The following is a 26951-nucleotide window of genomic DNA, read 5'->3' as shown; positions in this document are numbered from 1 at the left end:
GCCCAAAAAACACTAGACCCGGTTTCCTTATGGGTTAAAAAACCCTACCCGAAAACCTTAAATCCCAACCCAGAAAAATCCTATACCCTAGCCGCCGCCATTCCCCTTCCCCATGCGCCGCCGCTGTTCCTCATGCGCCGGCCACCAAAGGCCGGTGAACCGACCAGACGACAGGCTGCCCTTGTAGGGCTGCCGCCGTCGTCCTTTATGGGCGACCATGATGAAGAGCTGCCTTCTCCGGCAGATCCTTAAGCGAGCAACGGTGGAGATGCCGTTCCGGCTGCTTTATGCGAGCAGACAGTGGAGATCGAGCTCAGGAGATCGGCGTTCTCAGCCTGGAGCGGCATCCTTACGAACGCCGGGCCCGAAAACGTCTGGCCACCGCCGCAGATCCTCCTGTATCAGCCAGTCCACCGCCGCCGTTAATCCTTATGGTCGGTCCGTGATGGACTGCCGCTTGCTTCATGCGGCAGCCGTGCAAGGCCACCGCACAGCAGCCCCATACGACGCAGACCGGCAGGAAACGTAGCGCCGTTCAACCCACATCTCCAGGATCTTTTCCCTTCACCCACACGGCCAAAATCGCCGTTCATATGGGCTGCCGTTTGCCGGTCAGAACAAGCTACCTTTATGCCGCGAAATGCCGCTGGCAGTGGCAGCGGTTGCCGCTCAACTTCATGCGGCCAACGCCTCTGCCACCTTGGGGAAAAGAAAACCGGTGCTCACCGGTGGCTTTAGGGCAGGTGGGTGGGCCTAGAAGCGGATCTCACTGTGATTTTGGTCCAAGGGTTCTCGTACAGGGACAAGGGCAATATGGTCAAGGCCCTACGGCAACATCCAAAATTGTTAGTTTATAGGGAAAACTTCATGAAACACTCTGAAGTTTCAGCCGATTTGAAAAATTTTTCCTGAATTTTTAAAACTCTCACTTAAGCTCTCTGAACTTTAGTTTTTTCTCACTTTGGGCCCTTTTACCATTAAATTACGTCGTTTTGGACGTTTTATACCCATTTTATCCTTCCTCAAAATTACGTTGTTTTGTGTCTTAAAATTACAACACCTATTCAGCCCAAAACGACGTTGTTTTAGGCATTAATTTTTATTTTTTTATTTTTTTTAAAAAAAGCAAAATATACATTAAAAAAAAAAAGAAAAAAAAAAACCGGGAATGCACCCCATCCCCTTTTTTTTGTTTTTTTTTTTTTTTTTTGGCCATGGGGGTGGTTCGACCACCCCCAGACGAACCACCCCCAGATCGGCCAAGGGTGGCTCCAGCCACCCCCGATTTCCCCCTTTTTTTTAATTTTTTTTTATTTTGCTTTAAAAAAAAAATGCTTAAAACGACGTCGTTTTGGATTTGGTAGGTGTTGTAGTTTTAGGACACAAAACGACGTAGTTTTAGGGAAGGGCAAAATGGGTATAAAAAGTCAAATTGTTTGACTTTAACGTTAAAAGGGTCCAAAGTGAGAGAAAACCAAAGTTCAGGGTGCCTAAGTGAGAGTTTTGAAAATTCAGGAAGAGTTTTTCAAAACGGCTGAAAGTTCAGGGAGACTTTCTGAAGTTTCTCCTAGTTTTTAAGTCCAAACAGAACAGTATATACAAAAGGACCAAAAAACAAATATTCATATACAAAGCATTCTGGATAGTCGTTTTAAAGAGAAAAAATAAATTCTCATGCCTTATTACAATAGTGCGTGAACAAATAATATCACAATAACTATTGAAAAAACAAATAACTTAATGCTGAACAAATATGGCCTCGAGAAGGCTCTGATACCACATGTAAGAATTTAATATATAATTAAATGCTAATTGACAATAAAATTAGCAGCGAAATGAATAATTATATAAATACCTCTAGCCATGCTTTGCTCAAGCCAATTGAAGAACAATTTCACAGAAACAAAATTTAGAAAACTAAAAAATATTAAGAAGTTTTTCTGACCTATACCTACTGGTGAGTGCCAATTGATGGAATACGCAAGCGGCCAGGGACCCTCAATTAGAGTTGTTATCTTAATTATTCCTCCCATCAAGGAATAAAAATCAAATAAATAATCAATACAGCTTATTGATTCCACAAAATAAAATAGTAATGAATTCAAATATTTGTTTCCACAAGAATTAAATCGACAATTTAATTCAGAATATTTGATTTCATAGAATAAGCTTCAATTGGAATAAATCACTGAACACCGTAATTATATATATTTTATAATCACAATAATATATGTGACATAAGGGACATACCTTAAATGTAATTTCTTACATAGAAAACTGAAATATAATATAAAAAATAAAAAATAAAAAAACCAATTTATCAAATGAAATCAATTTCTACCAAAATTCGTTTTCTCTTCTCTTTTCTTTTCATGTTTTCTTCTTTTTTGTACTTGTTAAAGCTAGGTAGAATTTCCAAGTGTCGAGTTTGTCATTGGCACCACATTTTTTTTTTTTTTTTTTTTGCATTTTTCCATCTTATTTTTGTCATTTTGTATGGAACTGGTAGAGTTATATGCATTATTGATGACTAGTTGGAAACTGTTAGTATATTTTTAAGTTTTTGTTAGCATTATTGATGACTAGGTGGAAACTGTTAGTATGGAACTTTTAGTATATTACTGCATAAAGTCCCTTTATCTCTCCCTTTTAAGTTTTTGTTCGAACTTTTTTTTATGTTTAGCAGCACGCAAGGGCATGCTCTACTTGTTTTAGAATAGTTTAGAAACATGGCTTTTTAAGAAGCATGCTTGTTACATATATTTCTATGTGTAGCAAATCTTTCTCTAGATATCCTCTGCTATTGTGTATATATACATCTGTGAGATTTATTTGGCTTCAGTTTATTTCAGATAAAAAGGCAAATTCATGCTGTTAACGAGGTTTATAAGCTTCACATGCTTCCCGAGTTCTTAAAGGTTAGTTTATCATCAGTCTTGTTTATTAAGTTATTTATTTACCTTGATACTTTTCTTGAATATACGGCAAAGAGAAAATTGCAAAGATTCTTTTACAGCAAGTTATTATGCTTGAGAGATTAGTTTACCATGCCGGATTTTTTTATCACAGGATCCACGACCCCATATATCCTTAGCGTGGGCATTGGGTGACATCAGCGATTCCCTACAGAGAATGGTTGAAGAAGAAATGAAGAGATCTAATGTAGGGGGCTCAGCACAGAAATGCATTTTTACCGTAAATTCAGTGATATTGAGTGCAAGATTGGTAACAAAACATATAAAATATGTAAATTTCAAGATGAATAAATAAGCCTCATAATTATAGTGTGTATTTGCTGAAGAATTTTACGTGTGGTAGTGTATTTGATGACTGACATTTTGTTATTCCCACATCATCAATTGGATGATGGAAGATGGATAGGCAAAGGATCAGACTGAAATGTAAAAAGTTGTTATTGTTCATCGTGTAACTCAACTGGCTTTTCTAGTCAAAGAACTGTCGTTATTATTATTGTTACTGAAGGCCTGTTGTTTTACATTGATTAATTTATAACGATGAACTATTAAACTAATCCTTCGAAAAAGAAAAACAGTTGTATCACTTCTTGTTTAGTTGTAGGCTTGTAGCTATAGTGGTAGAATTTGGAGAAATGTTATGAAGTTGTGTGCTGTTGAAGACCCTCCGCTTTGCTAGAAAGATTTTGTTAAAGAAGGGTTGAAACAGCAGAGGAAGAAGGTTTTCAAAGCTTTTTTTTGTAGGTTTGAATATGGAAACGATATTAAGCATGAAAACCTTACAAACGATAGTTTGTAAGCTTTTGTTTTTCCCTTCTCTCCTTTTTGGTTCTCCCCCTCCTCTCCATTTTGCTCATGCCCCAAAAGTAAAGAGATATGTCAGCTCTAAAACACGACCACATGAAGAGGGAATCAGTTAAACATTTTGAGCAAGTACTTCAACAAGAAAAATAATAAAAATTATTCTCTCAACCGTATAGTGAACGAGTATAACTAATTGAAAGATGGGTGAGCAAATGATGTACAGCATGCATCTTTCGACAACCTCTTCTTTTTTGCTGATGTGGCATACTGACATGGCAGTAGCATATCACTGATGTGTGAACTTGTCTTCGTAAATCTCTTTGTGCTATGTTTGCATGTAGTAGACAAATCCCATGGGGGTAATTAGGTGACACAAAACAAGCATGGCAGCTGGCGCCCAAGATGAAGATGTCCATAATTTCTTTGAGCTATTTGTATATACAAAAATTACTTTGTTGTCACGAAATACACGTGTGGCTCCTCTTCTGAACCTTGGCCGTAGAATACAATTTATTGGCATATAGATGTCCATGATTTTCTTAACCTTTTTGTCTATACAGAAATTACTTTGTGTGTCCGGAAGACAATTGTGGCATAAAATTGTACATTCAAATAGTACAAGAGAGCAGCTCATGATGATGCATGCAACTCTAGTCAAAGGGATCAATCCGAGGGTCATGTTCACTAGCCATCGCCATTCCAGTACAAAGGCATGTGGGGCACATAACCTGCCAAATTCAAAACAGGTGTTAAAACTGAAAAATAATAACAATTAAAAAAAAAAAAAAAGTTAGAGAAATTAGTTGGTGCAATTTTGTTTACAGTTTCATAAGAATCAGAATAATGGCTGAAGATGTTTTTGTTTTGATTCCATTCATTAGTGATGGGATATAGATCGTTAAAACCAAATTGATTCCGTTGAATCAGAATCAAAACTTGATTCCATATATATCAAATTCCTGATTCAATATAGGAAAAAGAACATTAAACCAAATTGTTAGATGTCCAACCTTTCCAGATCCTGAACAATTTGAACATCTTTCTGTTTTAGGTGGAGATAGAGGCTGATCTCCACCATTGACCGTTGATACCGGTTCAGTAAGAACCAAAGCTCCAGTGCTTGAACAGCGAGCACAAGCGAGATATCCTGCATTTTAATCAATTATAGAAGATAAGAGTGGATACACGTAGACCAAGTATGTATCCTCTTCTCAGGTATCAGATTCTCAAAGTATGAACTCATAAGTACTTGTTTTCACTTATTCATCCAAATTGCATACAATACATACAAGGTAATTCACATCAACTTAAATTGGAGGTTTATGTTTAATATGAATTTCAGAGAAAGATCAAAATCATTCCATGGGATAACTCCATGCACTGGAGTAAACTGCAGAAGCAAAGTTTCCTTTATTATACTCTAATGGGTTTCTTATGCTTCACCCCTCTTGTTCTTTGACTAAGGTTCAATATTCCATTTTCATTGATTGCATCAATTTATAAATTACATAAAGACCATTCCAACGCCCTGTTTTAAGGTTTCAAAGTTCCTTTTATTTTTAATTAAATGGGATTTTACGCTTTACCTCCTTGGAGTTTGCTCCAAGTTTCAATCTCACCTTTTCACTTCCAATTGCATCAATGTCAGCCCTGTCCTTTAACAAAGTGTCATTTTGTCCCTCCATTAATCAAGGACAGATCCAATAGAAATTCACCATATATAATTTTGGATGTTTCCAAATTCATTTGGAATGAATATTTAAATTAACATCAATATTATGACTTTCTCAACCTCATCAGCCACTAATTTGCCTCAATGCTACCCCAACTGAGCTATCCCAGTTCATTGGTCTGTCTCATCTCAAATACACCGCCACTAATAACCAAATTTAACCCATCACTACCTAGTTCAACCCACCTTCGCCATACAAATATTCAACCCATCACTACCTAGTTCAACTGACCAATTCAATACAAGAATTCAACCCATTGACGCAACTCCTAAGAAAACATCCCACAGAAATGGTTGGTGAATTTTAGTACTTCCTTAATGGGATAAGAAAAGAAAAAGTGAATTAGAGATGGGCTTAGGTCATGGTTGTGCTGAATACATGAACAGAATATGATCAATTAAATGAGAAAATACATGATGGCCTAAGGGACTGAAGATGCATGCCTAGATTGAGCTGAATGAATCTATGTAGCCCATTAAAAATGGGCCTACTTCCTCTCTTTGGAAACTGAAAGTTCCATTTTGGTCCACTCGAAGTACTCGAGTATAGTAGTGGAGCCAAGATCTTATGCGAGTGGGGGCAATAAACAAATTTTCATAAGATATGATTGAACAAAAGGTAGCAAAAAATAAAAATAAAAAATTGTTTCACATATATCATTTTCAACAAAAATAAATAATGTTTTATAATTGTCCTTATGAGTTCAAATATTTGGAAGCCTAACATACTAATGTTTCAAACTTAATTAAACTAATATATGATATTTATGATCTAATGCATATTCTCAGCCAAGCAATTAAATTAACTATAACACTATATCATCAAATATCAAGTATTTTAAGTAATCAATTCCCCTTTGTCATACCAAAAAAAATAATTTTAATCCATTAAAAAATCATGAAATGTAAACCCTAAACTACAGAACCACTCATGTTGCATATAAAAACCAAGCAATTGATTCAATTGAATTACAAATTTTAGGTAAACAATTCAATTGATTATATGGTTTGATTAATTACGAAAAAGTGAAAAGGAAATGAGGACTTTTTAATTAATAACAATGGTATCTTTTATTTAAAAAATAAAAAATAAAAAATAATAATAATAATAATAATAATAATAATAAAATTCATAACTTGATACCTTATTTTAGTGGTTGCAATTTGATAAACACACAAAAAAGTTTCTAAAAATAAACCCTAACTTATTTAAAATTAAAATGAGGCAAATTCCCAACTTAAATGTATGTGGCTCCGCCCATGCTCGAGTATAATATAGTACAACCATCTCAAACATAGATGTTAAAAACAAGTGTAAAAGTAGAGAGTAGTAATACGAATATGGGAGAAAATCCAACATTCGTACCAGTTCCAAGACAATATTTGCATCTTTTATGCTCCTGCTGTTTTACATTGTTTATTTCAACTACCATCAATGCTGAGATAACCCCAACTGCTCCTCCGGAGAATGATGCCACGATGGGATCAACCTGACTGCAGTTTGTGACGGGAAAACTGGTTAATATACAAAACTACAAACAGCAGCATATTGGCATCATCTATAATATTCATATCAAGCAGATTAAATGCAGCTCATTACTGAAATGTGCCTCTCTAAAGTTTGAAGCTTTTGGGTTCACAAATAAATATGATGGCGATAAAAGATGGTAACAGATCAACTACATATTACATATTTTAAAGCATTGGTCTATGATCTTATGAATGGAGTGATAAGTCATTATTTACCCCACCCTATTGTTATCTTCTTCTTCTTTTCTCTAGTAAACATTTACAATATGTTACAAAATATTTGGACAACAAAAGTTCTCATTCTTGGCAGTGTTTGGAGAATTTAAAATTAAATACCTATACTATATCTGGAAGATGTTGCACCACATTGCATCATCACACACAAACAAGTTGTACTTAAATGTTTGTCAGAGTCCCCTTTTCTGGTTAGAATTTTGAGCCAAAATGAGTTTATGATGTTATCAAAACAGAAAACTCCCAACTGTTGTCAATACTAAGTAATACTTGTTCCCTAACCAAACACAGCACAAAGGATAACGGAGAACCACTTACTATGCTTATCTCAAGTTTTTATCACCCCCAATAAAGTTTGATCAGATTCAAATATAATTTATTTATCACACATTTGTGTTACAATAGAGTATTAGAACTGTTTTTCATCCAAATACCCCTTCAGGAGTGACATAATTTCAGTCATTTTGCAATTAAAGATAAAGATACAGAAGAGCATCACCAGAAAAACTTAAAGGAGCTGGCCGGAAGTTATAGCTTCTGAACAGGGAAACTGCTTATAATTAAATTGATTATAGATATATTATTCCCTTCATCCCATATTGTTTGTCCGCTACTTCATTTTGACATGTTCCAAAATATTATCTAACTTTGAAAAGTAAATAGATACAATTTTAATAATTTTCCTAACTTGCCCTTTATTTTATTTGAAAATTCCATAACTCTTTTTCATTTTACTTTATTTGACAAAGAGAGTAATTTTGAAAACTGGTAACTTTTTATTTTAAAGATAATGCATTAAATTATGTCCCTTTAAAAAATTTTGGATTTTTGAAGGTGGAAGAATATTCTGGAATGGAGGTAGTGTCAACATTTGGTTGGAAGAAAAAATACAAAAGGGATAGAAATTGATTTGTGGGATGATGAGTCTAGTTTCTAAACCACTTGTCAGTGATAGTGATATAGTAATTTTTGGATCATGAACATTTTCATGGAAAAATTCTGCACATTTCTACAAGCAAGTGAAAATCGAACTCAAACAAACCAAAACGTGAGAAATTGAGTGGTAAGAGACCTAGATATGAGTTGTACCTCAATTGCATTGGTAAATACATACTTCGGATGAAATCTTCATATGATGTGCCTCCTAGTCCCAACTTAAGCTCCAACTGAGACATGATAGAGGAAGCATAAGGAAAAGATAGAATTTAGAAACTAAGAGCATGTTTCTCAACAAATCACAAGTTATTTTATATGCGTCCCCATGTTCACCTAGGTCCTAATTATATGCTCTAAATTTATTGACCATCCTAAAACTTAAATGGGGAAACTTTAAAAAGCTTAACATTAACAGTGACTTTTCCCTTTTCCTTTTGGTCAATTGGAGACCCATTGGTATGAGCTACACAACTGGAGGTAGTCGATGTATCGGGCCAGCAACATTAATTGTAATTTAGCATTCAGCTTTCTCAACATCAATATCTTCTGTTGAATTCGAGACGGTCATATCTTTTCACAAAACACTATTGTCACTTTAAATAAACTCCCAGTTTTACTAAAACTTTAGGATTGTTGACCTGCCACTCATTGTTTGTGCTCTTACAGCGCTCCAACCCAATGGATCCTAAACTCCTATGCCCTCCATCAGCAAGGACTGATCTAGAACATTATTCGGATCATCTTTTCTTTATTTTGATGCCATGGGAATTTGCAAATCTTACCATAGGCGTTTTGACTTGGTCATCTTAAAGTAAAGGCAAAGCATGATTGAATATAACATATTGTACATGGAAACCAAAAAAATAAAGATATGGAAACCATGGCATCAAAGAGAATTTTTTGGTCCAAGAGTGAGCATCCATGGTAATCTATCAGATTATCAGTGTTTTATTTCATTTTACATTTGTCTTTAAGTTTCTAGAGTTAGGGGTAATTTGATAATGTATGTAATTGCGAGATGTAGGCCATAGTTGTGGGTCATGGTTCTTATTTTGATTATAATATGAATCTTGTTTACTTAATTCACCTTTGCATGTGCTTTATAGCTTAGTTTAAAGTAACCACCAAAAAGTGAACGCCATGAGATGAATTCCCAGTGCAGCTGTCCACTTTATATACATTCTAGTTTTAAAACTGAATTTCTTTCAATTAACAGGGATGCCCGAACAAACATAACAAAATAACGGATTCTTAATTTGCACTGAAACCATTGGGCCATTTTAGCTAGTATTGCTGCATTAGAGGTGAGGATGGAAGTGTTCCTCAGACTAGAGGAATCATTCTTCATGGTACAATTCTGAGACTAGTGTACTTGAAAATCCAAAATACTTTCCACTAGTGTAATCAGTCATTGGTGGTCTAGCTGTATGGCTTATGACTCACAATATGGAATATCACAATGCCTCTCCTCTCATTTGATATACATATATAGTGCCCTAAGTCAGGATTTAAACGCAATCAATATCTTCTACTTGCTGGAAAATACCAGCCAAGCATTTAACAAAAAAATATCCTTTGAACAGTAAAGAGGAAAATGTGGCAGGAAATTCTTAATTAAGTCTTTACTTTGATCAGGTAACATTTTCCACGTTCATTTCTCACTACCAAAAGGGAACATAATCAAGAATTCAAACCAGTACAATAAAAAGAAACAAGATTACATGGCCTTAGAACATAATTCCTTCAAACCAACCTTACACACAAAATACAAACACACATGCACTCACACACACACACAAAGTAAAACTTAAAGCATCAAAAAATTAACGTCTATGAATCATTGGTAGAACATAAGATTAGTCCAAGAAATAACTTACAGTGGGTGCTAGAAGGCCCCCAAAAATGATAATCCCAGCAATAAGAGAAAAACAAGAGGCGTAATACAGCTTGAGGTTTTCTGAACTCTGCAGGCAATATATTGATTATCTACCACATGATCAACATCTTGAAGGAGAAGAGAGCTCTAATTTTCTATGATTCAATAAAGAAAAAATTCAGGTAACATAGGTTGAGTCGAAGAAAGATAAAATAATTTTAAGTTATTGAAAGATGTAGTCACCATAAAAATACTACTCGATGGGGAAAAGATTAAAAAAAAAAAAAAAAAAAAAAATCACTCACCAAAGGAGGCAAGAATGGAATGAATGATGGAAAATTAGGAAGTTCACTCTCTTGCTCATCCTTTAAAATTCCAAGTTCTGCGCTTTTAATCCTCTGCTGTATTCTCAGCCTACGAACCTACACAGAATGAAGAATGTCAATAAAAAGAAAATGTAATCCGAGAGGAATGCAAGCAGAAAACAGGCAATTTATTCCGCCCCATTATTTCAACTTTATTAAGCTTGATAAATAAGATACTGCACTATATGTTATTTATAGTTAGAACTATCAAAGAAATGTAAAATTAGACAAGTGGAGCTAAGCATAAAGTTAGACCTATCAAAGAAATGTAAAATTAAAATGAAGGCCTAAGCATGGAACATACAAGGCTCTCCAGGCACTAAAGAATTATAGTAGCTCTTCGCTTCAAAGTCGTGATTGCATGCTTGGGTCCACAACATTATGTTTGGGGTCCTTCAAATGGATTTTCGAAGAATATGATAGGTCGAGGAACAAGTCAAGGGACTCCAACTCCCAATGTTGGACTGCCCCGATGAAACTTGGATTCCAATGAATATGATTGTTGGAGGAGTTTTTTAACACCCAATCCTCTTCTAGGAAATGACGAACAAACAATCGTCCAATTCACCACATAAAACTTATGCTCACCACCTACACCATTCCAAAGGAAGTCCCTTTGAAGACGCTCCAATCTTCTAGCTATATCGGGCTCATAAAGGAAACAGAGACAAGAAGTACATAGCGAAACTGGATAACGTACTCTTGATTAGGGTTAGGCGACCACCCCGAGCCAAGTAATCTTCTTCCAACTTGTCAATCTTCTTTCTATTTTCTCACCTACCCCAACAGGCTGGTGGTAATTGATCTCCAGCATTTGAAAACCGCTAGAGACAGTTAATCACAAGTGATCATTCCCAATATCAATCCAATTGGCGAACCAATCAAAGGAAAAATAAGAATAATTTTTTGGACAGAGCAACTAATAAGGAAGAAGAGAGATTTTGAGTTGTATGTTGGACTCCATAGCCAATAATTGATAAAGAATACATTTGAGGAGCAATTATGAGAGTAGACGAGGTAGTAATGGTCCATTGTTATAGGAAATTTGTTAACTATTTTCCATTTTTCTGTACATATTTATGTCCAAGGTTACAAGATATACGTTTGTATACTCCTATTCAATATTAACACCATATTGATATATAAAGAATCTCGTTTGAAACTCTTTACTTTGTGTAATGTTATGAGGTTGTTTTCAGGAGTATTATAATTATAAACGAGAATATTACTCACAGACAAACCAAATTAATCCTGATAGCAATCATAAAATCACAGCGAATGATTCTCACAAAAAGAAAGAGTCGCTACTTAATCCACTCACCTCTTCCATATGCAAAAAAATTTTGTTCCGACGACTCCGAATATTATCCTGAATCTCTTGCAATTCCATTTTGACAAAGTCTTGCACTGTCTCAGGCCCTTCTATTATACAGAACCTGAATCCAAAACCGCAACACACCCAACAGTAACCAGATGATTCAATCATTTCAAACAACAACAAAAATATGCATCTCAAGCAGAGATAGAAAGAGAGAGTCACCCGGCGGCGTTCTTGTCGGTAGTATCGGAGTCGATGGAGGTAGCAAAAGAAGAAGAAGAAGAAGAGGAGTCGGGGTCGGAGGCCCTCGATCGCCATCTCGAGCTGAGCTTGGGGTTTACATGACGAATTCTCGAACTCCAGAAATGGCAACTGTTGGGACGCGGCGGGTTTGGCGGGTACGAGACCGCCAATAGTCGACCCGAACAGAGCATCCTCTCAAGCCTGATGAAACCAAGGCGCTCTCCCTCTCTCTCTCTCTCCCTCTCTCTGTGTATCCAATTTTTTGTTGGCGAGCCTCTGGTAATGGAGCCAACTGTAGAGTCAAGTGGGAGTGGATCTGAGGGTATATTTGAAGATGTTATATATGACAGGGATCTTTTTGGGTGTGGATATATTGGGAGTACTGTTTTTTTTATCTGGTGGGAAAGTCGGTTGTTGACGGCGTTTGCTACGTGGAAGAAGGGCGTTGGTGGGGTTTTGTTTTTATTCCTTTTTTACGAGAAAATGGAATTTGGAATTTTGGTTTTTCGAATGGTGCAAGTCGTCCCTATTGGAATCCAACACAAAATCCAATCCATTCGCATGAACGTCTTTTTCTTTCTCTTTCTTTCTTTTTGGCCGTATTTTCTGAGTAATTCTACTTGTGGATAGTTAAAAGTATGTTCGGAATTGAGTTTAAGAAATAGAGATTTTAAGTTAAAAAAAAAAATTTAGCAAAAGTTTTATTTTTAAGTTTTTGTTAAAAGTACATTTTAACCATTTTAGACTTTTTAAACCTTTAAAAACGCTTTTAATTGTTTTTATCAAACGAATACTTTTTTTTTTCAAACGAACTTTTTGAATGTTAAAAGTACTTTTAGGTTCCTCAAGCGCAATCTCAAACAGGCCCTAAGAATGATGTGGCTATTAAACCTTTCGATTAAAATTCAATAATGATCAATCATAAGTCTAATAATGATTTTAATAATCACATCATTTTTAATATAACACAAGTAAGACACAAATATGCCACCTAGAATTACTTGTATTTTCTTGCAAGAAAGCTATTCTTTTTCAAGTCATTATAGAAAGTCTCAATCTTGACCCTAATTTTGTTTCAGTTGACTTTATCTGTTAATTGGTAGGTAAACAGTCACACCACATATTATAATGGATCTCAAATAGTTTAATTGCATTTTGTATCAAAATAAAATCAAACCTCAACATCCTCAAATTTTCTATTATATCAAGAAAGAGACTCAAGTTTTTTAGACTACAAAAGATTTGTAGAGAGACTAAAGAAGATAGATTTTATGTATTTAAAGTTGGTCTACAATGGACTATTTATAGTGTTAAACTAACCGTTTTAGTGTATGTTCACTAACATGCTTAACATGTAATTTCACAATTAACATTAATTAACTACCATTTTAGCAGTCATCAAAATCTGATCATTAAATATTAACAGACACGTCATTTTGATTGTTGTATTGAATTATTATTAACAGTTATTTAATTATTATTGTTATATCGTAATTGTTAGTAACGATCATCTAATCTCAACCATTAGATCAAACATAATTTTATCTTACAGTTAGACTCTACTGATGGTCTAGTAAATCCAACCATTAGATCTACTTGCGGTTGTGCGAAACTAAAGCATACACTTAATCATTGCTTGCTTTTAAAACAATAGTTTTGTGTGTGTTGGACCTTTAACTCTTTTATTCCAATGCTACCTTCAATTTAAAACAATCTCATACCACAAATTAGATATATAATCTCATGCTAATATATTGATTTTGAAAAATCTTTTACAATCCTCTGTCATTTTCAAAATCAAAACACAATTTAACTATAATAGAAAAACTCATACATAAATGAAGGTGCCTTGAGGACTGAACATTCATATAGTAATAATAAGTTAAAGCTAATGAAGATATCATGGTGGACAATCTTTGAACTAGCTATCGTATTTGACAAGTCAGACATATCTCACACGTGTTTTCTTCTATTTGAGTAGTTCTTTTAAGTCAACACATGGATTAGTCTTGTGTCTATATCCTAGAGTCATGAGTGCAACAAAGAGAAAATCTTAGTCTCACAAAGGGGCAGAACTATAACTTTTAGTTTGAAAAGACAATTTTTTAAAAAAAAATTATTAGGAGTGCAAAAATTAATTTTAAAGATCTATTTTTTAAAAATATATATTTTCTTGGGAACCACCATATGGCTTGGAGGGACCGGACACCCCAAGCCAAAGGGTGCTTCCGCCCTTGGTCTAAGAAGGTGGCACCACATTTGACACTTAAATATATAGGCTTATCAAAAGTGCTATGTAACTAATTCAATTCAACATAAGTATGTTATAAGCTTATTAAGTACAAAATAGACAGCCTCAATTGTAACATTCCAAGCTCTGAGTAACCTAACTTTGGGATATCAAATTAGTTTAAAAACTAAAATTTATAGTGCTTGCAATCACAACATATAATGTACTTTAGCTCATTGAACTCAAGATCTTAGTATTTGAAGTGTTGAGTTGAGTTTTCACTAATGGTGATCATTCTCTAATGGCTTTAATCCCATCTCATCTCTTTTGATATTTTTCACACCAAATCCCTTGCAAGTTATTTAGTCAATAGACACGCCAAATTTTAAACAAATCTCACAAAATCAATTGTAATTACTTAATAGTAATTGCCTTATTTTTATTTTTTCTAATTAAAAAGGAGAGAAAGGGACTACAAGGAAAAGTCATTCTTACTCTTGATCCGGATGAAAGAGAGAATAGAGAAACTTTCAATTTTAAAAGATTTTCAAGACACAAAATAATATTTAATAACTATTAATTTTGAAAATAATTTTACAATTTTGTCCCGCATGATAAATGGGTATAAAAAGCAACACTACTTTTAACAATATTTTTTACTAACCTTACAAATTTTTAAATTGCAAAATCTCATATACTTCTGAAAATTGAAGAAGTTTCCTAAATTTTACAAATCAGACGCCCCATTGCAAATATTTCAAAGATGGAGCCGAGATTTCAGCAAACAAAACACGTGCATATCCTATCTTTCCAAAGCCCCGATAAAACCCTAGCGGTCATCCCTATAAATTCACCACCTTTGGTGCTTTTCCATCTCAACTGGGCAACCCCTCAGGTTCAGCCTCTCTCTCTCTCTCTCTCTCCACGCATATGTTTGAGGTTTAATCGTGATGAAAGAGAAGATCGCAGCGATGACTTGGTGAAATCCAAGCTCAACAGACCGGAATGCAGGATTTTCTCTTGCGAGAAAATTTTGCGGGTCTCACTCTTTCCTTTTCTTTCTCTGTTTTTACATTTCCAAATCATTTTTCACTGCAAGAAATCATAGGCAACAAAATTCTCGAATCGTTAGCTGTTCTTAAAATTATTATTATTATGGGTTAAATTTTGGGCTTTTGAGTTTATATTTGATTTGAAATAGTTATTGGGGGAAATAGAGATTGCAATGAGGATGACAAAGCTCCCTCTTCTGAGATTTTAAGTTGAGGAAGTACGCTGGCAGAATCGAACCTAAAACTCTTAAAGCCACCACTGAGTAATCTCTTTCCCCATTGTCCCTCTCTCATGTTTGTGTATAGGAAATTAAGAAATATTGAATTTCCCTATTTCTTTAGCTTGTTTTTGTGTGGTGTAGAGATGGGTTATGACAGTTAAATTGAATAAGTTTTTGTGCCTGTTTGTTAATCTGTGCTTTATTTTTTGAATTTTCCTAATTCTCATTTATTTAACGCAAGATTTGAGCATGAAATTGGAATCAAATTACATAAAAATAGTTGCACAAAAAATTATCTGCAATGTCAAGGTAAGTGATTATAGCAGAGGTTGTAACACTGTTTGAATGGATTTGGTACTAAAGAAGCTCATTGAACGTTGATTTTTTTCTAGGTTCTATACCAAAAATTGCAATTTTGAAATTATTGTTGATAAGTGAAGTTGCAAATTGTTTTATATTTAATATTATCTTTTTGCTTTGTTGGTGCATATTGGTTGAATTGATGTTGAAGTTTCGGGTGGTATTTTCATATTTTAAGAATGTGAGAATATCCCAGAATTAGTGGTTCTGTTCTTAAATTGTTCTGGCAGATCTCTTGAAGCCCAATGAACAGTTATATATAATGCTTTGGGTGTTAGAACTTTTATTACAATTCCCTTACAAACTTGCTATGATAGTCCATAATTGGTGAAATGATTAAAGCTTTTATACTGTGTGAAGAGTGAAAATTCGTAGGGGCTTTTATATATTTGTTTTCTCCTTTATTTATTTGAGGCCGGTGATGATTTTGAAATATTTTGCCTACATTGCATGATTATCTTTCTAAGATAATGATTTATCTCACATATCTGAGGCCTTTCCATGAAGAAAATATAGTTTCTTTGAGTCGATGGAAGTCAGCTTGGTGACTATGCTCTTTTTAGTTTGCATTATAGTGTCAATGTTTGTAGTTTGGTAGATGTCATATTTCAGTTTTCTATGTGTTTATTTCTTTTGATTAAATGTTGGGGTAATTACTTTTTGCCCCCATGAACTACAGCCCCGTATCACTTTTTCCCTATGAATTACCAACTATGACACTTGATCTCATCAAACTACCATTTTATGACAAAAAACCCCATTCCGTTAGTCAAAGGGGTTAAAATTGACCGTCGATCAATGGTCATATACAAGTCATGTGCCATTTAAATTTTTTTTTTCCACTTTTGCCCTCACTTCAGACCGAGAAAATGACGCTTATACCTTCCTAAACCCTAATCCAACGCATGAAAATAACTTAAAATGAGGGCAAAAGTAGAAGAAAAATTAAAAATGGCACATGCCTTGCACATGATCGTTGACCGTCAATTTTAACCTCTTTGACTGATGGGGTCAGGTGTCATAATTAGTAGTTCATAGGGGAAAAGTGCGGAGGCGCTATAGTTCTTGGGAGCAAAAGGTAGATTACCCCTTAAATAACTATTTCATGGTTTGCTCAACCTGCCATCAAAGTTGGTAGTAATCTTTGTATTTGTAATCTTCTTCATACTGTGCTTATATTATATTTTCAAGAGGTAATTTTGGTCACTTGCCAAAAAGAAAAGAGAGAATTTTGGTTGTTTGACAATTCTTCTCCCCTCATTTATAGATCATGTATATAGCAAGGAAGATATATTCAATTTTCATCTCTTTGGATGAAGCAGCCAAATTGATGGTTTTGTGTTCTCCGCTGGAAATATATTCCTCTATCCAAAACGTTTTGGTGATCAGTGGGGGTTGCTGTGTCACTTTGTGGACGTGGTATTGAGAGGAAGTCATCGAGAACGTGCTTGGCAGGGCAGATAAAGAGACCCTCAAATTTTCTCTAGATTATTTTTGTTTGATTGTAAAAACGAAAATGTAGAGAGAGCGCGGTCCACAGCCCTATGAGCTGTGTAATTTATTGGTGGACGTGCTTGAATCCTTAATGAGTAATTTATTCTTGTGTCACGTCAAAGATGGTAAATATATGGAATTGCAATTTTCCAAGTTTTGGACTTATGATGCTTTATTTTTTTTTTATTTTTTTGATATGTCCACACAAGGAAAGGAAAAAGAGGATTCGAATTAGTGATTTTCGCTTAATGTAGTGTGGACCACAGCAAATTGAGCGAGCTACCCATTGGGACGACATATCTTTTAATTGTATGTAGTTTTAATGGTATGAGTTTTATTAGTATTTTATGGATCTAGTGACCATGAAACGGGAATTTAGAAATTTTGATTATTGTTTTTAAAAAATTTCATTGCAAGTGACATTGTCTTTACCGTTAAAATCCAACCTTACATGTTGTAGTGCCTGATGCTGACTCTTAGTCCTCATGATTTAGCCCCCATCTTCATGCGAGAAAAAGCGAAGAGTACTTTTTGAGAGTAAGATAATGATGTTTTAAACAACTATCATGAAGCAAACAAAAGGAAAGGGGGGTGTTGTTTATATGGATGTGGAAAGCCAAAAAATACCCTTAAATCCCACATTCACATTTGGTTATGGATCTTATATGGTGAGGTCATAAGAGTAATGCTAGGTACCATCCTTTTATCCTCTTAAAATTTCCCTAAAGCTGATGTGACTTTCAAAATTACAATTGGATTAAAATTCAAGTATGATTCATCTAAAATTTAATGGTGATTTTGAAAGCAACATCAGCTTTAGGAAGATTTTAAGAGAATTTTAAGAAAATAGAAAGATGGTACCTAAAATTTGCTTGACAAGTGATGGGAAAATTCATGAGAAAATCAAATTGGCGATTAAGGGGGAAGGGTACAATTACAAAGCAATAAGCTAGCATTAGAACAGTCAAAAGTAGTGATCAAAACATGCTCATATCTTCCCCAACGCTCTTTCGGCTTACGATTAAGTAATGTTATATATTATTTTTTATCTTTATAAAATTGATGTAATTTTTAAAATTATTATTGAATTAAAATTTAATAGTGATCTATCACAAATTTAATAATAATTTTATAAGTTACATTAACTTTTGAAAAATAAAATGAGAATAAAAGAATGGTATATAGCGGCTAGTGAAATTACTCCTCTGCAGTCAGAAGTCCATATTAGGTGAATTTAGATGCTACTGAAATTATTAGAGTATGGGTCCAAGAACAAATAAGTTTATTATTTTTTATCTAAAAAAAAAAGGAAAGAAAAAGAAAAGAAAAAACTTGCTACGGGCTATACTAAGCTTCGAGCACGGCTTAAGTTCCAATCATTTTGTTTGTGCAGGTTTTCATATTCATGAGCCTAACTAATACAATCTATATATCTCCCAAGCTTTGGAGAGAGATACAGTTCATGGCTCTTATCAAAATATTATATTTATATGAAGTCGATATGATCGGATGATCCCCAATATTATAATTTTTTTTCTTTCGCAAGCTTTGGTCGTTTAATCAATCCTCTCGGAGTTTTCTTCTTATTTCGATTAACCTTTTTTTTTTTTTTTGTCAGCTCCTAAGCTAGCTGTTAGAAATCTTGGACAGTAAATGAATAATTATATCCCAGCAAAGAAATTCAAATTTTGACCACCCAAAACTATTATGTACCACTGAAAATTAGCTAAGGAGGTAAATGTTGTTCATAAATTTGCATAAACTTTTGAGCTTTAATCCCTAGAACAATATCCCTCAAGTTAATTAAGAGTACTTAATTCCCTAGCATGGAAACTATATTCAAGAGAGAGAGGGGAGCTTAATTGCAATTGAAACTACATAATATGTCATACCACTATGGCATATATATATATATGTATATATATATAGCATACACACCATGTAAAATCATCATATATCTAAAAGCCATGCAACACATTCAACCATGGTTCCTCTTGTCCTTAGACTCCGGTGGCGAGTGATTCCCGTCGCCACCCGAGCCACCATTTCCTCCACCAGAGCCGCCATTTCCCGAGCTTCCATAACCAGTTCCAAAACCATGCCCACCATCTTGAGCACCACCACCTCCAGAACCCGAGCCTGAGCCTGAGTCAGAACCAGAACCAGAACCAAAGCCAAAGCCGCCTCCAAATCCGTTGGGAGACCGGGCATACCCTGAACCATAACCCCATCCGCTTCCAGGACCCGATCCCCACCCCCATCGGTAGTCCCAATTGGGGCCATGGCCGGAGCCAGTGGCACCAGTCGGGGTCCCCGTCCCACCGTTGGGCATAGAAGACATTTCCGGAGATTGAACCTTTCTTCCACCACCACCACCACCAGTGTTGTATGCTATGGAAGTTGAAGTAGTGATCAAGAAGAGAAGGAAGAGAGTGAAATGGGAAATCTTGGGCTGCATTTTCATCCTTCTTTTGTGCTTGTGAGTTTTGCAGGGAAAGTTGGGTTGTGACTTTTGGTGAGGTGTGTGTTGCACTAGCGGGAAAGTGGTATTTATAATGGGTTTTTTTGACTCTTTTAGTTTTTGTATGGAGATATGGGCACCCGTGAGAGAGTGATCACTTTATTGTATGGTGTACATGTCGGCTTGCTAGATTTTACCCACAAGAAATACTACACGCCATACCCGCACCACCGCCTCTCAACTAAATATAACATCAATTACTCCCTTCAAAACCCATAATATAATAAATAATTCATGAATCTTTATTTATTTGTTTTAAAAGAAAATATTTCATATTCATTCATTAATAAAAGGTTACGAGCGAAAAGCTATTACAAACAGAATAAAAACTCTGAAACAAATCATAGCCGAAGCTACATACACTCTTTATTTAGTTTCTTATCTTTTTGACCCATATTACAAATCCTCAACCATATGTAAAATTAAACTCAATGAAAATTGATTACTTGATTTACACTGTCTTTAAAAAAAAGAAGACAAATAGCTAGGTTATATACTATTTGTTTCATTCAATAAGATATTTGACCATGAATCCATGATAGCTGATCATAATGACGAAATCTGCACGTCATTTTTACGTTAGGTCGACTTGGCCTAGACTGCTCATTACCTACAATGAGCTGTATGGCCTAAGTTCAAAGTGGTAAAATCCAGGTGAATTGAGAGGCTTTATCAGGAACAAGCGATATTGGATCAATTCGCTCAATAAGTGATGTCATTCAGTAGACTCTTATAACTGTTATATAATTATGATAATCTGGCCGTAATAATTAACCTTTGAATCAACAAGAATTTGTAAAAAGAAAAAATTAGTGACTGATATTCACTGCCACATCATCATAGTTGTAACCATATTTCTCTTCATTCAATACATGCATATTGTAACCATCAAGGGTGGTGGTTCAATGGCCTAAGGAAATTCTCAAGTGGTTAGGTAAGTCCTAAGATGTGGGTTCGAATCTCCGCAATGGAAAATTCTCATGTCTGATTAGTATAAACAAACCACCTTGGTTTCATTAATGCCCTGGTAGGGCAGACGATTAAATTATGGTTCGACTGGTCTTGAGGGTGTGCCTGCGATTTTCGTCGTCTAGGTCTCTCCTGAGCAATCCCCTGCGGATTGGTACTGTTATAATCACGCTCAGATAGAATAACCACAATTGGTCCTCCCCTCCAACCATTTTTGATTAAAAAAATAATAATAATACATGCATATTGTAAAAGTTTAATATGCATTAAATTACCGGTTATCCTAAAAGTTTAAGCTCCCTTTTAATAGGTGAGGCCCAACACATAGTATATTTAATTTAAATGGGAAGTGAATTGACAGAGTTAAGGTTTGATCCTAAATCTTTTGGCTCTGATATCATGTTAAATCACCAGTTATCTTAAAAGCTTAAATTGATAGAAAGAAGTAAATTTAATAATTTAATCATTAGTTTAACAATAAAATAAAATATTTTGAATAGACTACTTGATGCAAGACGGAAAATAAATAAATAATTTTTAGTTTTATTTAGATTATTAGTTTTAATTGTAATTCAATAATGGATTTGGTCCAAACTCAATCACATCAAGGTTTTGCCAGTCTATTTAAGTGTGCTTTTGTACTTTTATGGGGACAGATTATATTTGATGAAAAACATATGTCTTCTTGGGGGCAATTCCTCTTTTTTTTTTTTTTTTTTTTTTTGGTGGTGAGACTCTACCAAAAGACCAATGAGACTTTGGTTTAACCTATCCTTTTCATTATTTCCAATAACACGAGATTTATCTTTATTTTTTTGTTGTTCTTTATCTATTTTGTGAAAAATCCATTCCCGTGCTGTGTCAGTACTTCGACTTGGTAAAATTAAGCTAATCTAAATCCGCTTCGTTTGTTCAACATGTCGGATTTAGATATAACATGTATTCTTTTGAACCAATCATTTATTAATTCCCTCTTGGCCAAAAGTAAACTCGACGATAATATGGATCATAAGTTGTTTTATTTTGTTGAAAAACGCAGAGGACACCACCTACTAATTAGAGTATTTGGTTCATTTAAAAAACAAGAAAATTCTTTTCGCTTGGTTCATTGAAAAACAAAAATCAAAGAAACAAGGAAACAAACGCACAATATATCAGTTTTGAGTGTATTAAACTTTTTATTAACAAATGCTTATTAAATTGATACGTAGCCCATTTATTAAAAAATAAAATAATTAATAAAGATAAATATATATAAGGGTTAATAACTTTTTTGGTACTTGGATTTTGAGATTTTTTAATTTTCTTCCTTAGGTTTTAAAACACGACAAAACTAATACCTCAAACTTTGAAAAAAACCGAATCACCATCTCCAATTTAAAAAATTTATAGGAACCACCCCCAATTTGATCCCCAAGACCGGTCTGAGGGTGGCCGAGCCACCTCCAAGGCCATAGGGGTGGTTTCGGCCACTCCCTTTTTGGCCCTTGGGTTGGCCGGCCACCCCATAGAATTTTTTAAATTGAAGGTGATGATTTGGTTTTTTTTAAAAAATTTGAAGTATTAGTTTTGTCATATTTTAAAACCTTGAGAGAAAAATTAAAAAACCTCAAAACTCAAGTACGAAAAAATTATTAACCCTAAAAATGATGATAACTAATAAATAAATTACACAAAAATTTAATAAAATCCTACTAATAAAAAATTTAATACCTTAACATTTCTCAGGATAGAATCGTAGTGGATGACGATGAGATGCATTATTATTATTAGGAAGTTGGATCCAAACTTTTTAGTGGTGTACTGGCTTTCACCGGCCGTGCCATGCCACCTAGGACACGTGGCAACGTAAGCACCCAAACTAAATAGGATGATGACCTCTCTTTCTGAAAAATTGCTTTCCGTTTTTTGTTTGTTTTGTCGGCTGGTAATGGTAATTGGTATGATATATCCTGAGGGCTTTTAGCCTTTTAGTTGGAAGTTGTGCTGTGCTGTGCTGTTGTGGCGCTGGAGAATAACTTCGATTCCCACATGCTTAGGTCGGATGGGCCTGGGCCCTGACACGCTTTTTTTTTTTTTTTTTGCCTCTCTCTTTCTTTCTAATCATATATAAAAAAAAATTAGAAGAGAACAAAATCCTGAAAAATGGGTAGGTTTTCCCACAACAATCCAATACGAAAATAACGGAGAAAGTAGGAGCATATATGTGGGCAAATATTAATGGCCTATACCCACTGTCTGTAATTATTTGTTATTCGCATATGTGAATGCAGTTAACAAAAGCCACAATCCGTATATGCGGATTCATATCTGCATACCTTTTATATTAAATATGTTTAATAAATTCACTAAAACAATGTCGTTTTGGATTAGGTATATGTTATGTTTATCTTGTTTAATGTTTTTTTTTTCCTCACATTTCACTCATTCACTTTTGCAAAAAGGCAAAAGTAATGTGAGATTAAATATATTTTGAAAATATTAGGGCTTTAAAAAAATAAAAATCAAGTTCAAAACACTAAAAACCAGCCTAAATTATTTAAAATATAATATAGACTCAAAAAAGGCCAAGAGACTACAATAGGCATATTACCTAAAATGCCGATAACAGATAATAAATGCATTCAATAACCACAATAACCACATGAATGCGGATAATAAAAACATGAGGCAGGATATCTAAAAGTGATATCCGTATTTTATGAGTAATGCTATAAGTCTTCATAGAGTTCTCCTGGAGTTATATCAAATGTGATTTGGCTTTTAAAATCACTAATAGATCAAAGTTTAATACATCACATCTCAAATTCAATGGTAATTTTAAAAGTCACATCACATTTGGGAGAACCCTAGGATGACTCTAGGAGAACTTATAACATTACTCGTATTTTATTTATACATTTATAAATATTAAAAATAACAGCATCGGCATTTATATCCCTAAAAGCAAAAAATACAACCAAAAAAGAAAAGAAATAAGACATAAATAACTCTATCCTCTCGAAGAACCACACATCATATACCCCGCATCGGCACAATGCATTTTCTATGAAAAGTGTTAGGGAGTCAAACAATTGAACTCAAAAAAATTTTTAAATTGACGTGGCAGACCGCGAATGGCAGACAAAAGAGAGATAATTGCATTTTTTTTTTTAATTTAAAAATCCTTGTCATATTAATTTAAAATTTTTTCTGAATTCATTTATTTGACTCCTTATCGCTCTTCATTTCTATAACAAAGCTAAGGAATTCGGGTTGGAAAAACCCTTCTCGAACACGCATTAATTAGCAAGCAACGGATGTCGGCAAAATAAAAGCATGGTAGATATTCGAGCTGAACCGGTAGAAGAGGTGGCTGGTCCTCACACGTTGTGCAGCCTTTTCGTGATCTTATTTACTAGTGGGAAATTCAGTGTGCTTGCTAGTAGAGATCAGTTTGGGCATATGGACAATGGATGTGTTTGCACTCACAAAAATATCCAACATTTTCTTGCATGCCATACTTAATGGACCACAGATCCATTACTTTTTCTTTTCTTTTTTTTGTTTCTTTCTTTCTTTCTTTCTATTCAAATAAGGTAATAAAAGTATATCAAAAAAAAAAAAAAAAGGTAATAAAAGTAAAGAGAATTACAAAGGAGGTGGTCGCCAAGAACAAGTGGAAATGCTTTTATATACATGATGAGAAGACCTATTTAATTTGTAATATTTGTTACAAACATTCATTTTTTAGTCACTTGAAAAATGAAAATGTTTTATCATTTGATACTATCTTCATGAGTTTTTATGAGAAATAAAAATCATCTTTAACTATTTTGGTTTATAACCGTTTGTATTTATTACTTGGTTATGAGATATAACTTTTATGACCGTTTGTATTTATTACTTGGTTATGAGTTATTAAATAAAAATTAGTTTTAATTGATTTTTATAGTTTTAACCGTTAGTCTTTAACAACTTTTATTGTAGTTTGATCATTTGATTATTAACAAATGTTTTACCCTTTTTTGGTGTTATGTCATTAACCCGTTGATTTTCTTACCGTTTTATAACCGTTTGGAGTTAATACGTTTTATTGCATTTTATAACAAGTTTTATGCTTGAGAGTTTTTTTAACGTTTTGACCGTTTGGTCATTAGATTTCCTTTATGACATACTTTCCAGTACTTGTATATATATATATATATATATATATATATATATATATATATATATATATATATATATATATATATATATATATACACACTAATACATTGAAGGTAAGAATATATATGAGAGATAGAAGAAATCACTTATTTTCTATCTAAGGCTAAGGTCGTATAGTGTGTTGCAATACACTTGTTTCATGGCATATGCTATATTATTGGTTTTTTTACAAATAATATTCTGAAGTCCCTCATCAACTTTGACAATTGAGTTGTTTTATTACTCTTTGTTATTTGGAAGTGCGTCCTTAACGAAGATAGACGCTATAGTCTAATACTGGGAGGTTACATGTCAAAAAATCCGATCGCACCGAGTTATACACTCCGGGAGGCACAAATCAACCTTTAAGGACAACGCTCTTGCATGATTCTATAGCATTATGAGATCTTTTCATACTCTATTTTCATCTCTTGTATTTTATTTATTTCATTGTTCATATTCATATTGTAATTATTTTATATCAATGAGAATTTGTGCACCATCCAAAATTATTTCTAACATTTAACTACTTGATGTGAACCAAAGTTTGTACATTCATAAATTTTCAAAGCTTTTTATTCCGGAATGGAAAGCAATTGATGTTGGATATAAGCAATAATCAGTTCAATGTTCCAATCAAAAAGAAAAAAGGATAATGGTTGTTGATGGCTAGGATCATAACCAAGGAGTCACCTTCAATCATCAACTGAGAGCATCCAGCCGACGCAGCCCACCTAAACGCCAAAAGAACTGCATGAGCTTCACCGAGATCAACATCCATGGAAGGGAGCTTGAGGGAATTAACAAAAAGAAAAGTCACCTTTGTGGTCTCTAAGAGTGTCAGCCGCCACAGCAAAGGATTGCCTGATTATAACATCAAAGTTGACTTCTAAGGACCCAAGAGGGGCAGGGCACCCATTCGGACCACAAATCCAATACTTGTTTGTTGAATGCGACATCGTGGTTTCACCGTTTTCATTATTGGGTAAATAAAATCCATTCATAAGAGTTTCCTAAAACTCAATTCAATTAGGTCATCTCAATATGCCTTAATCACAACTAATTATACGGTAGATTATCTGGATGATCAGTCTATTAGATGGATCATTTTATGTCACTTAATTAGCTTTTATTTAGGACCATGATTTTATTTACCTTTCTAGAAAACATTTTTTTACTCACTATTGTCTTTCACTTGTTTCTGTGGTTCACTTCACATTAATAAAATTAGTGTATGTTTGGTAAAACTTTTTAATTAGAGGGTATGTTTTACTTTTTGGTTGTGATATAAAATAAAAGTAAAAATAGTTTGTGACGTTTTGTGTTTTGAGTTGTTTTTAATGTTCTTATTTTTCACTAAAATTTGCATTCCAATTACTCGATCAGCCTTTAATCTTGTCAACCCACAAAATATGTACCTTCATAAATACCTTGGGAGGGAGGGGGAGGGGGGGAATTAAAACTTACTTAATGAAGAGATTGACATGGATTAAAGGGATGAGAGATAGTCCTCTCATGTCTATAAGGACCTATGGAGGGATTTTTTTTTTTTTTTTTTTTACATGTTTGCACAAGGCAAGAAAATGGGAGAATTTGAATTAGTAACCTCCGCTTTATGATGCGTAAATTCTAGTTGATTAAATTATCCCTTAAAGACATAAAAAAATTATTGAATTATTCTTTTAATTATTGCAATATAAGCTCTATAAACACGCATGTGCGTGCGCGCGCGCACGGCGCACCCACACACACATCTATATATATATATATATATATATATAATTTCACCTCGCCAGCGGTATACAAAGAATGGCTTATGGCCCTCCAGCAGCTTTCTTTAGTTCAAAATTGGAAAATTGTGACATTATCTCGGATACCATCTCTATTCCTCTCTAAACTTCTA

At 34.2% G+C, this 26951-nt stretch overlaps 3 protein-coding genes, 1 long non-coding RNA gene and 3 other non-coding genes across 7 annotated transcripts in view; 5 read left to right on the top strand and 2 right to left on the bottom strand.

Annotated features, from left to right (window-relative positions):
* LOC132191010 (uncharacterized) overlaps nt 1-3266 on the top strand; it is a 38795-nt gene extending 35529 nt beyond the window's left edge. Inside the window, 3 exon segments of the mRNA XM_059606030.1 lie at nt 2853-2918; nt 3070-3193; nt 3196-3266. Of these exon segments, the coding sequence (XP_059462013.1) occupies nt 2853-2918; nt 3070-3193; nt 3196-3266 (261 nt within the window).
* A 922-nt stretch (nt 3267-4188) lies between these two features.
* Nucleotides 4189-12337, bottom strand: LOC132190139 (protein ORANGE-GREEN, chloroplastic). The gene is made up of 8 exons (XM_059605037.1): nt 11993-12337; nt 11774-11888; nt 10393-10509; nt 10089-10175; nt 8365-8441; nt 6878-7005; nt 4790-4926; nt 4189-4507 (listed from the first exon to the last, which is right to left on the bottom strand). The coding sequence occupies exons 1-8, from the start codon at nt 12202-12204 to the stop codon at nt 4430-4432; spliced, it is 951 nt and encodes a 316-aa protein (XP_059461020.1). The 5' UTR covers nt 12205-12337; the 3' UTR covers nt 4189-4429.
* A 2807-nt stretch (nt 12338-15144) lies between these two features.
* Nucleotides 15145-17478, top strand: LOC132189947 (uncharacterized). The gene is made up of 2 exons (XR_009441076.1): nt 15145-15558; nt 17144-17478. It is a non-coding gene; the product is annotated as an uncharacterized LOC132189947 (long non-coding RNA).
* LOC132191170 (small nucleolar RNA Z107/R87) lies at nt 15205-15285 on the top strand. Its single transcript, XR_009441201.1, has one exon. It is a non-coding gene; the product is annotated as a small nucleolar RNA Z107/R87 (small nucleolar RNA).
* LOC132191194 (small nucleolar RNA R30/Z108) lies at nt 15459-15562 on the top strand. Its single transcript, XR_009441223.1, has one exon. It is a non-coding gene; the product is annotated as a small nucleolar RNA R30/Z108 (small nucleolar RNA).
* Nucleotides 16287-16375, top strand: LOC132191155 (small nucleolar RNA SNORD34). The gene has a single exon (XR_009441187.1). It is a non-coding gene; the product is annotated as a small nucleolar RNA SNORD34 (small nucleolar RNA).
* A 1614-nt stretch (nt 17479-19092) lies between the features above and the next one.
* Nucleotides 19093-19930, bottom strand: LOC132190291 (glycine-rich cell wall structural protein 2-like). The gene has a single exon (XM_059605236.1). It carries the CDS (start codon nt 19832-19834, stop codon nt 19349-19351), a length of 486 nt encoding a protein of 161 aa, XP_059461219.1. The 5' UTR covers nt 19835-19930; the 3' UTR covers nt 19093-19348.
* Nucleotides 19931-26951: the final 7021 nt, after the last annotated feature.

The sequence above is a fragment of the Corylus avellana genome, chromosome ca8 (assembly GCF_901000735.1).
Source record: "Corylus avellana chromosome ca8, CavTom2PMs-1.0".
Taxonomy (NCBI): domain Eukaryota; kingdom Viridiplantae; phylum Streptophyta; class Magnoliopsida; order Fagales; family Betulaceae; genus Corylus; species Corylus avellana.
This window is presented reverse-complemented; position numbering and strand designations above follow the sequence as displayed.

What these genes read in the sequence shown, in the direction of transcription:
- LOC132190139 (XM_059605037.1), bottom strand. Translation starts at nt 12,204, where the DNA reads ATGCTCTGTTCGGGTCGACTATTGGCGGTCTCGTACCCGCCAAACCCG. An exon ending in TTTTTTTGCATATGGAAGAG is followed by an intron (nt 10,510 to 11,773) that starts GTGAGTGGATTA and finishes CATTCTGTGTAG; the next exon opens with GTTCGTAGGCTGAGAATACA. An exon ending in TTCCATTCTTGCCTCCTTTG is followed by an intron (nt 10,176 to 10,392) that starts GTGAGTGATTTT and finishes TATTGCCTGCAG; the next exon opens with AGTTCAGAAAACCTCAAGCT.
- LOC132190291 (XM_059605236.1), bottom strand. Translation starts at nt 19,834, where the DNA reads ATGAAAATGCAGCCCAAGATTTCCCATTTCACTCTCTTCCTTCTCTTC.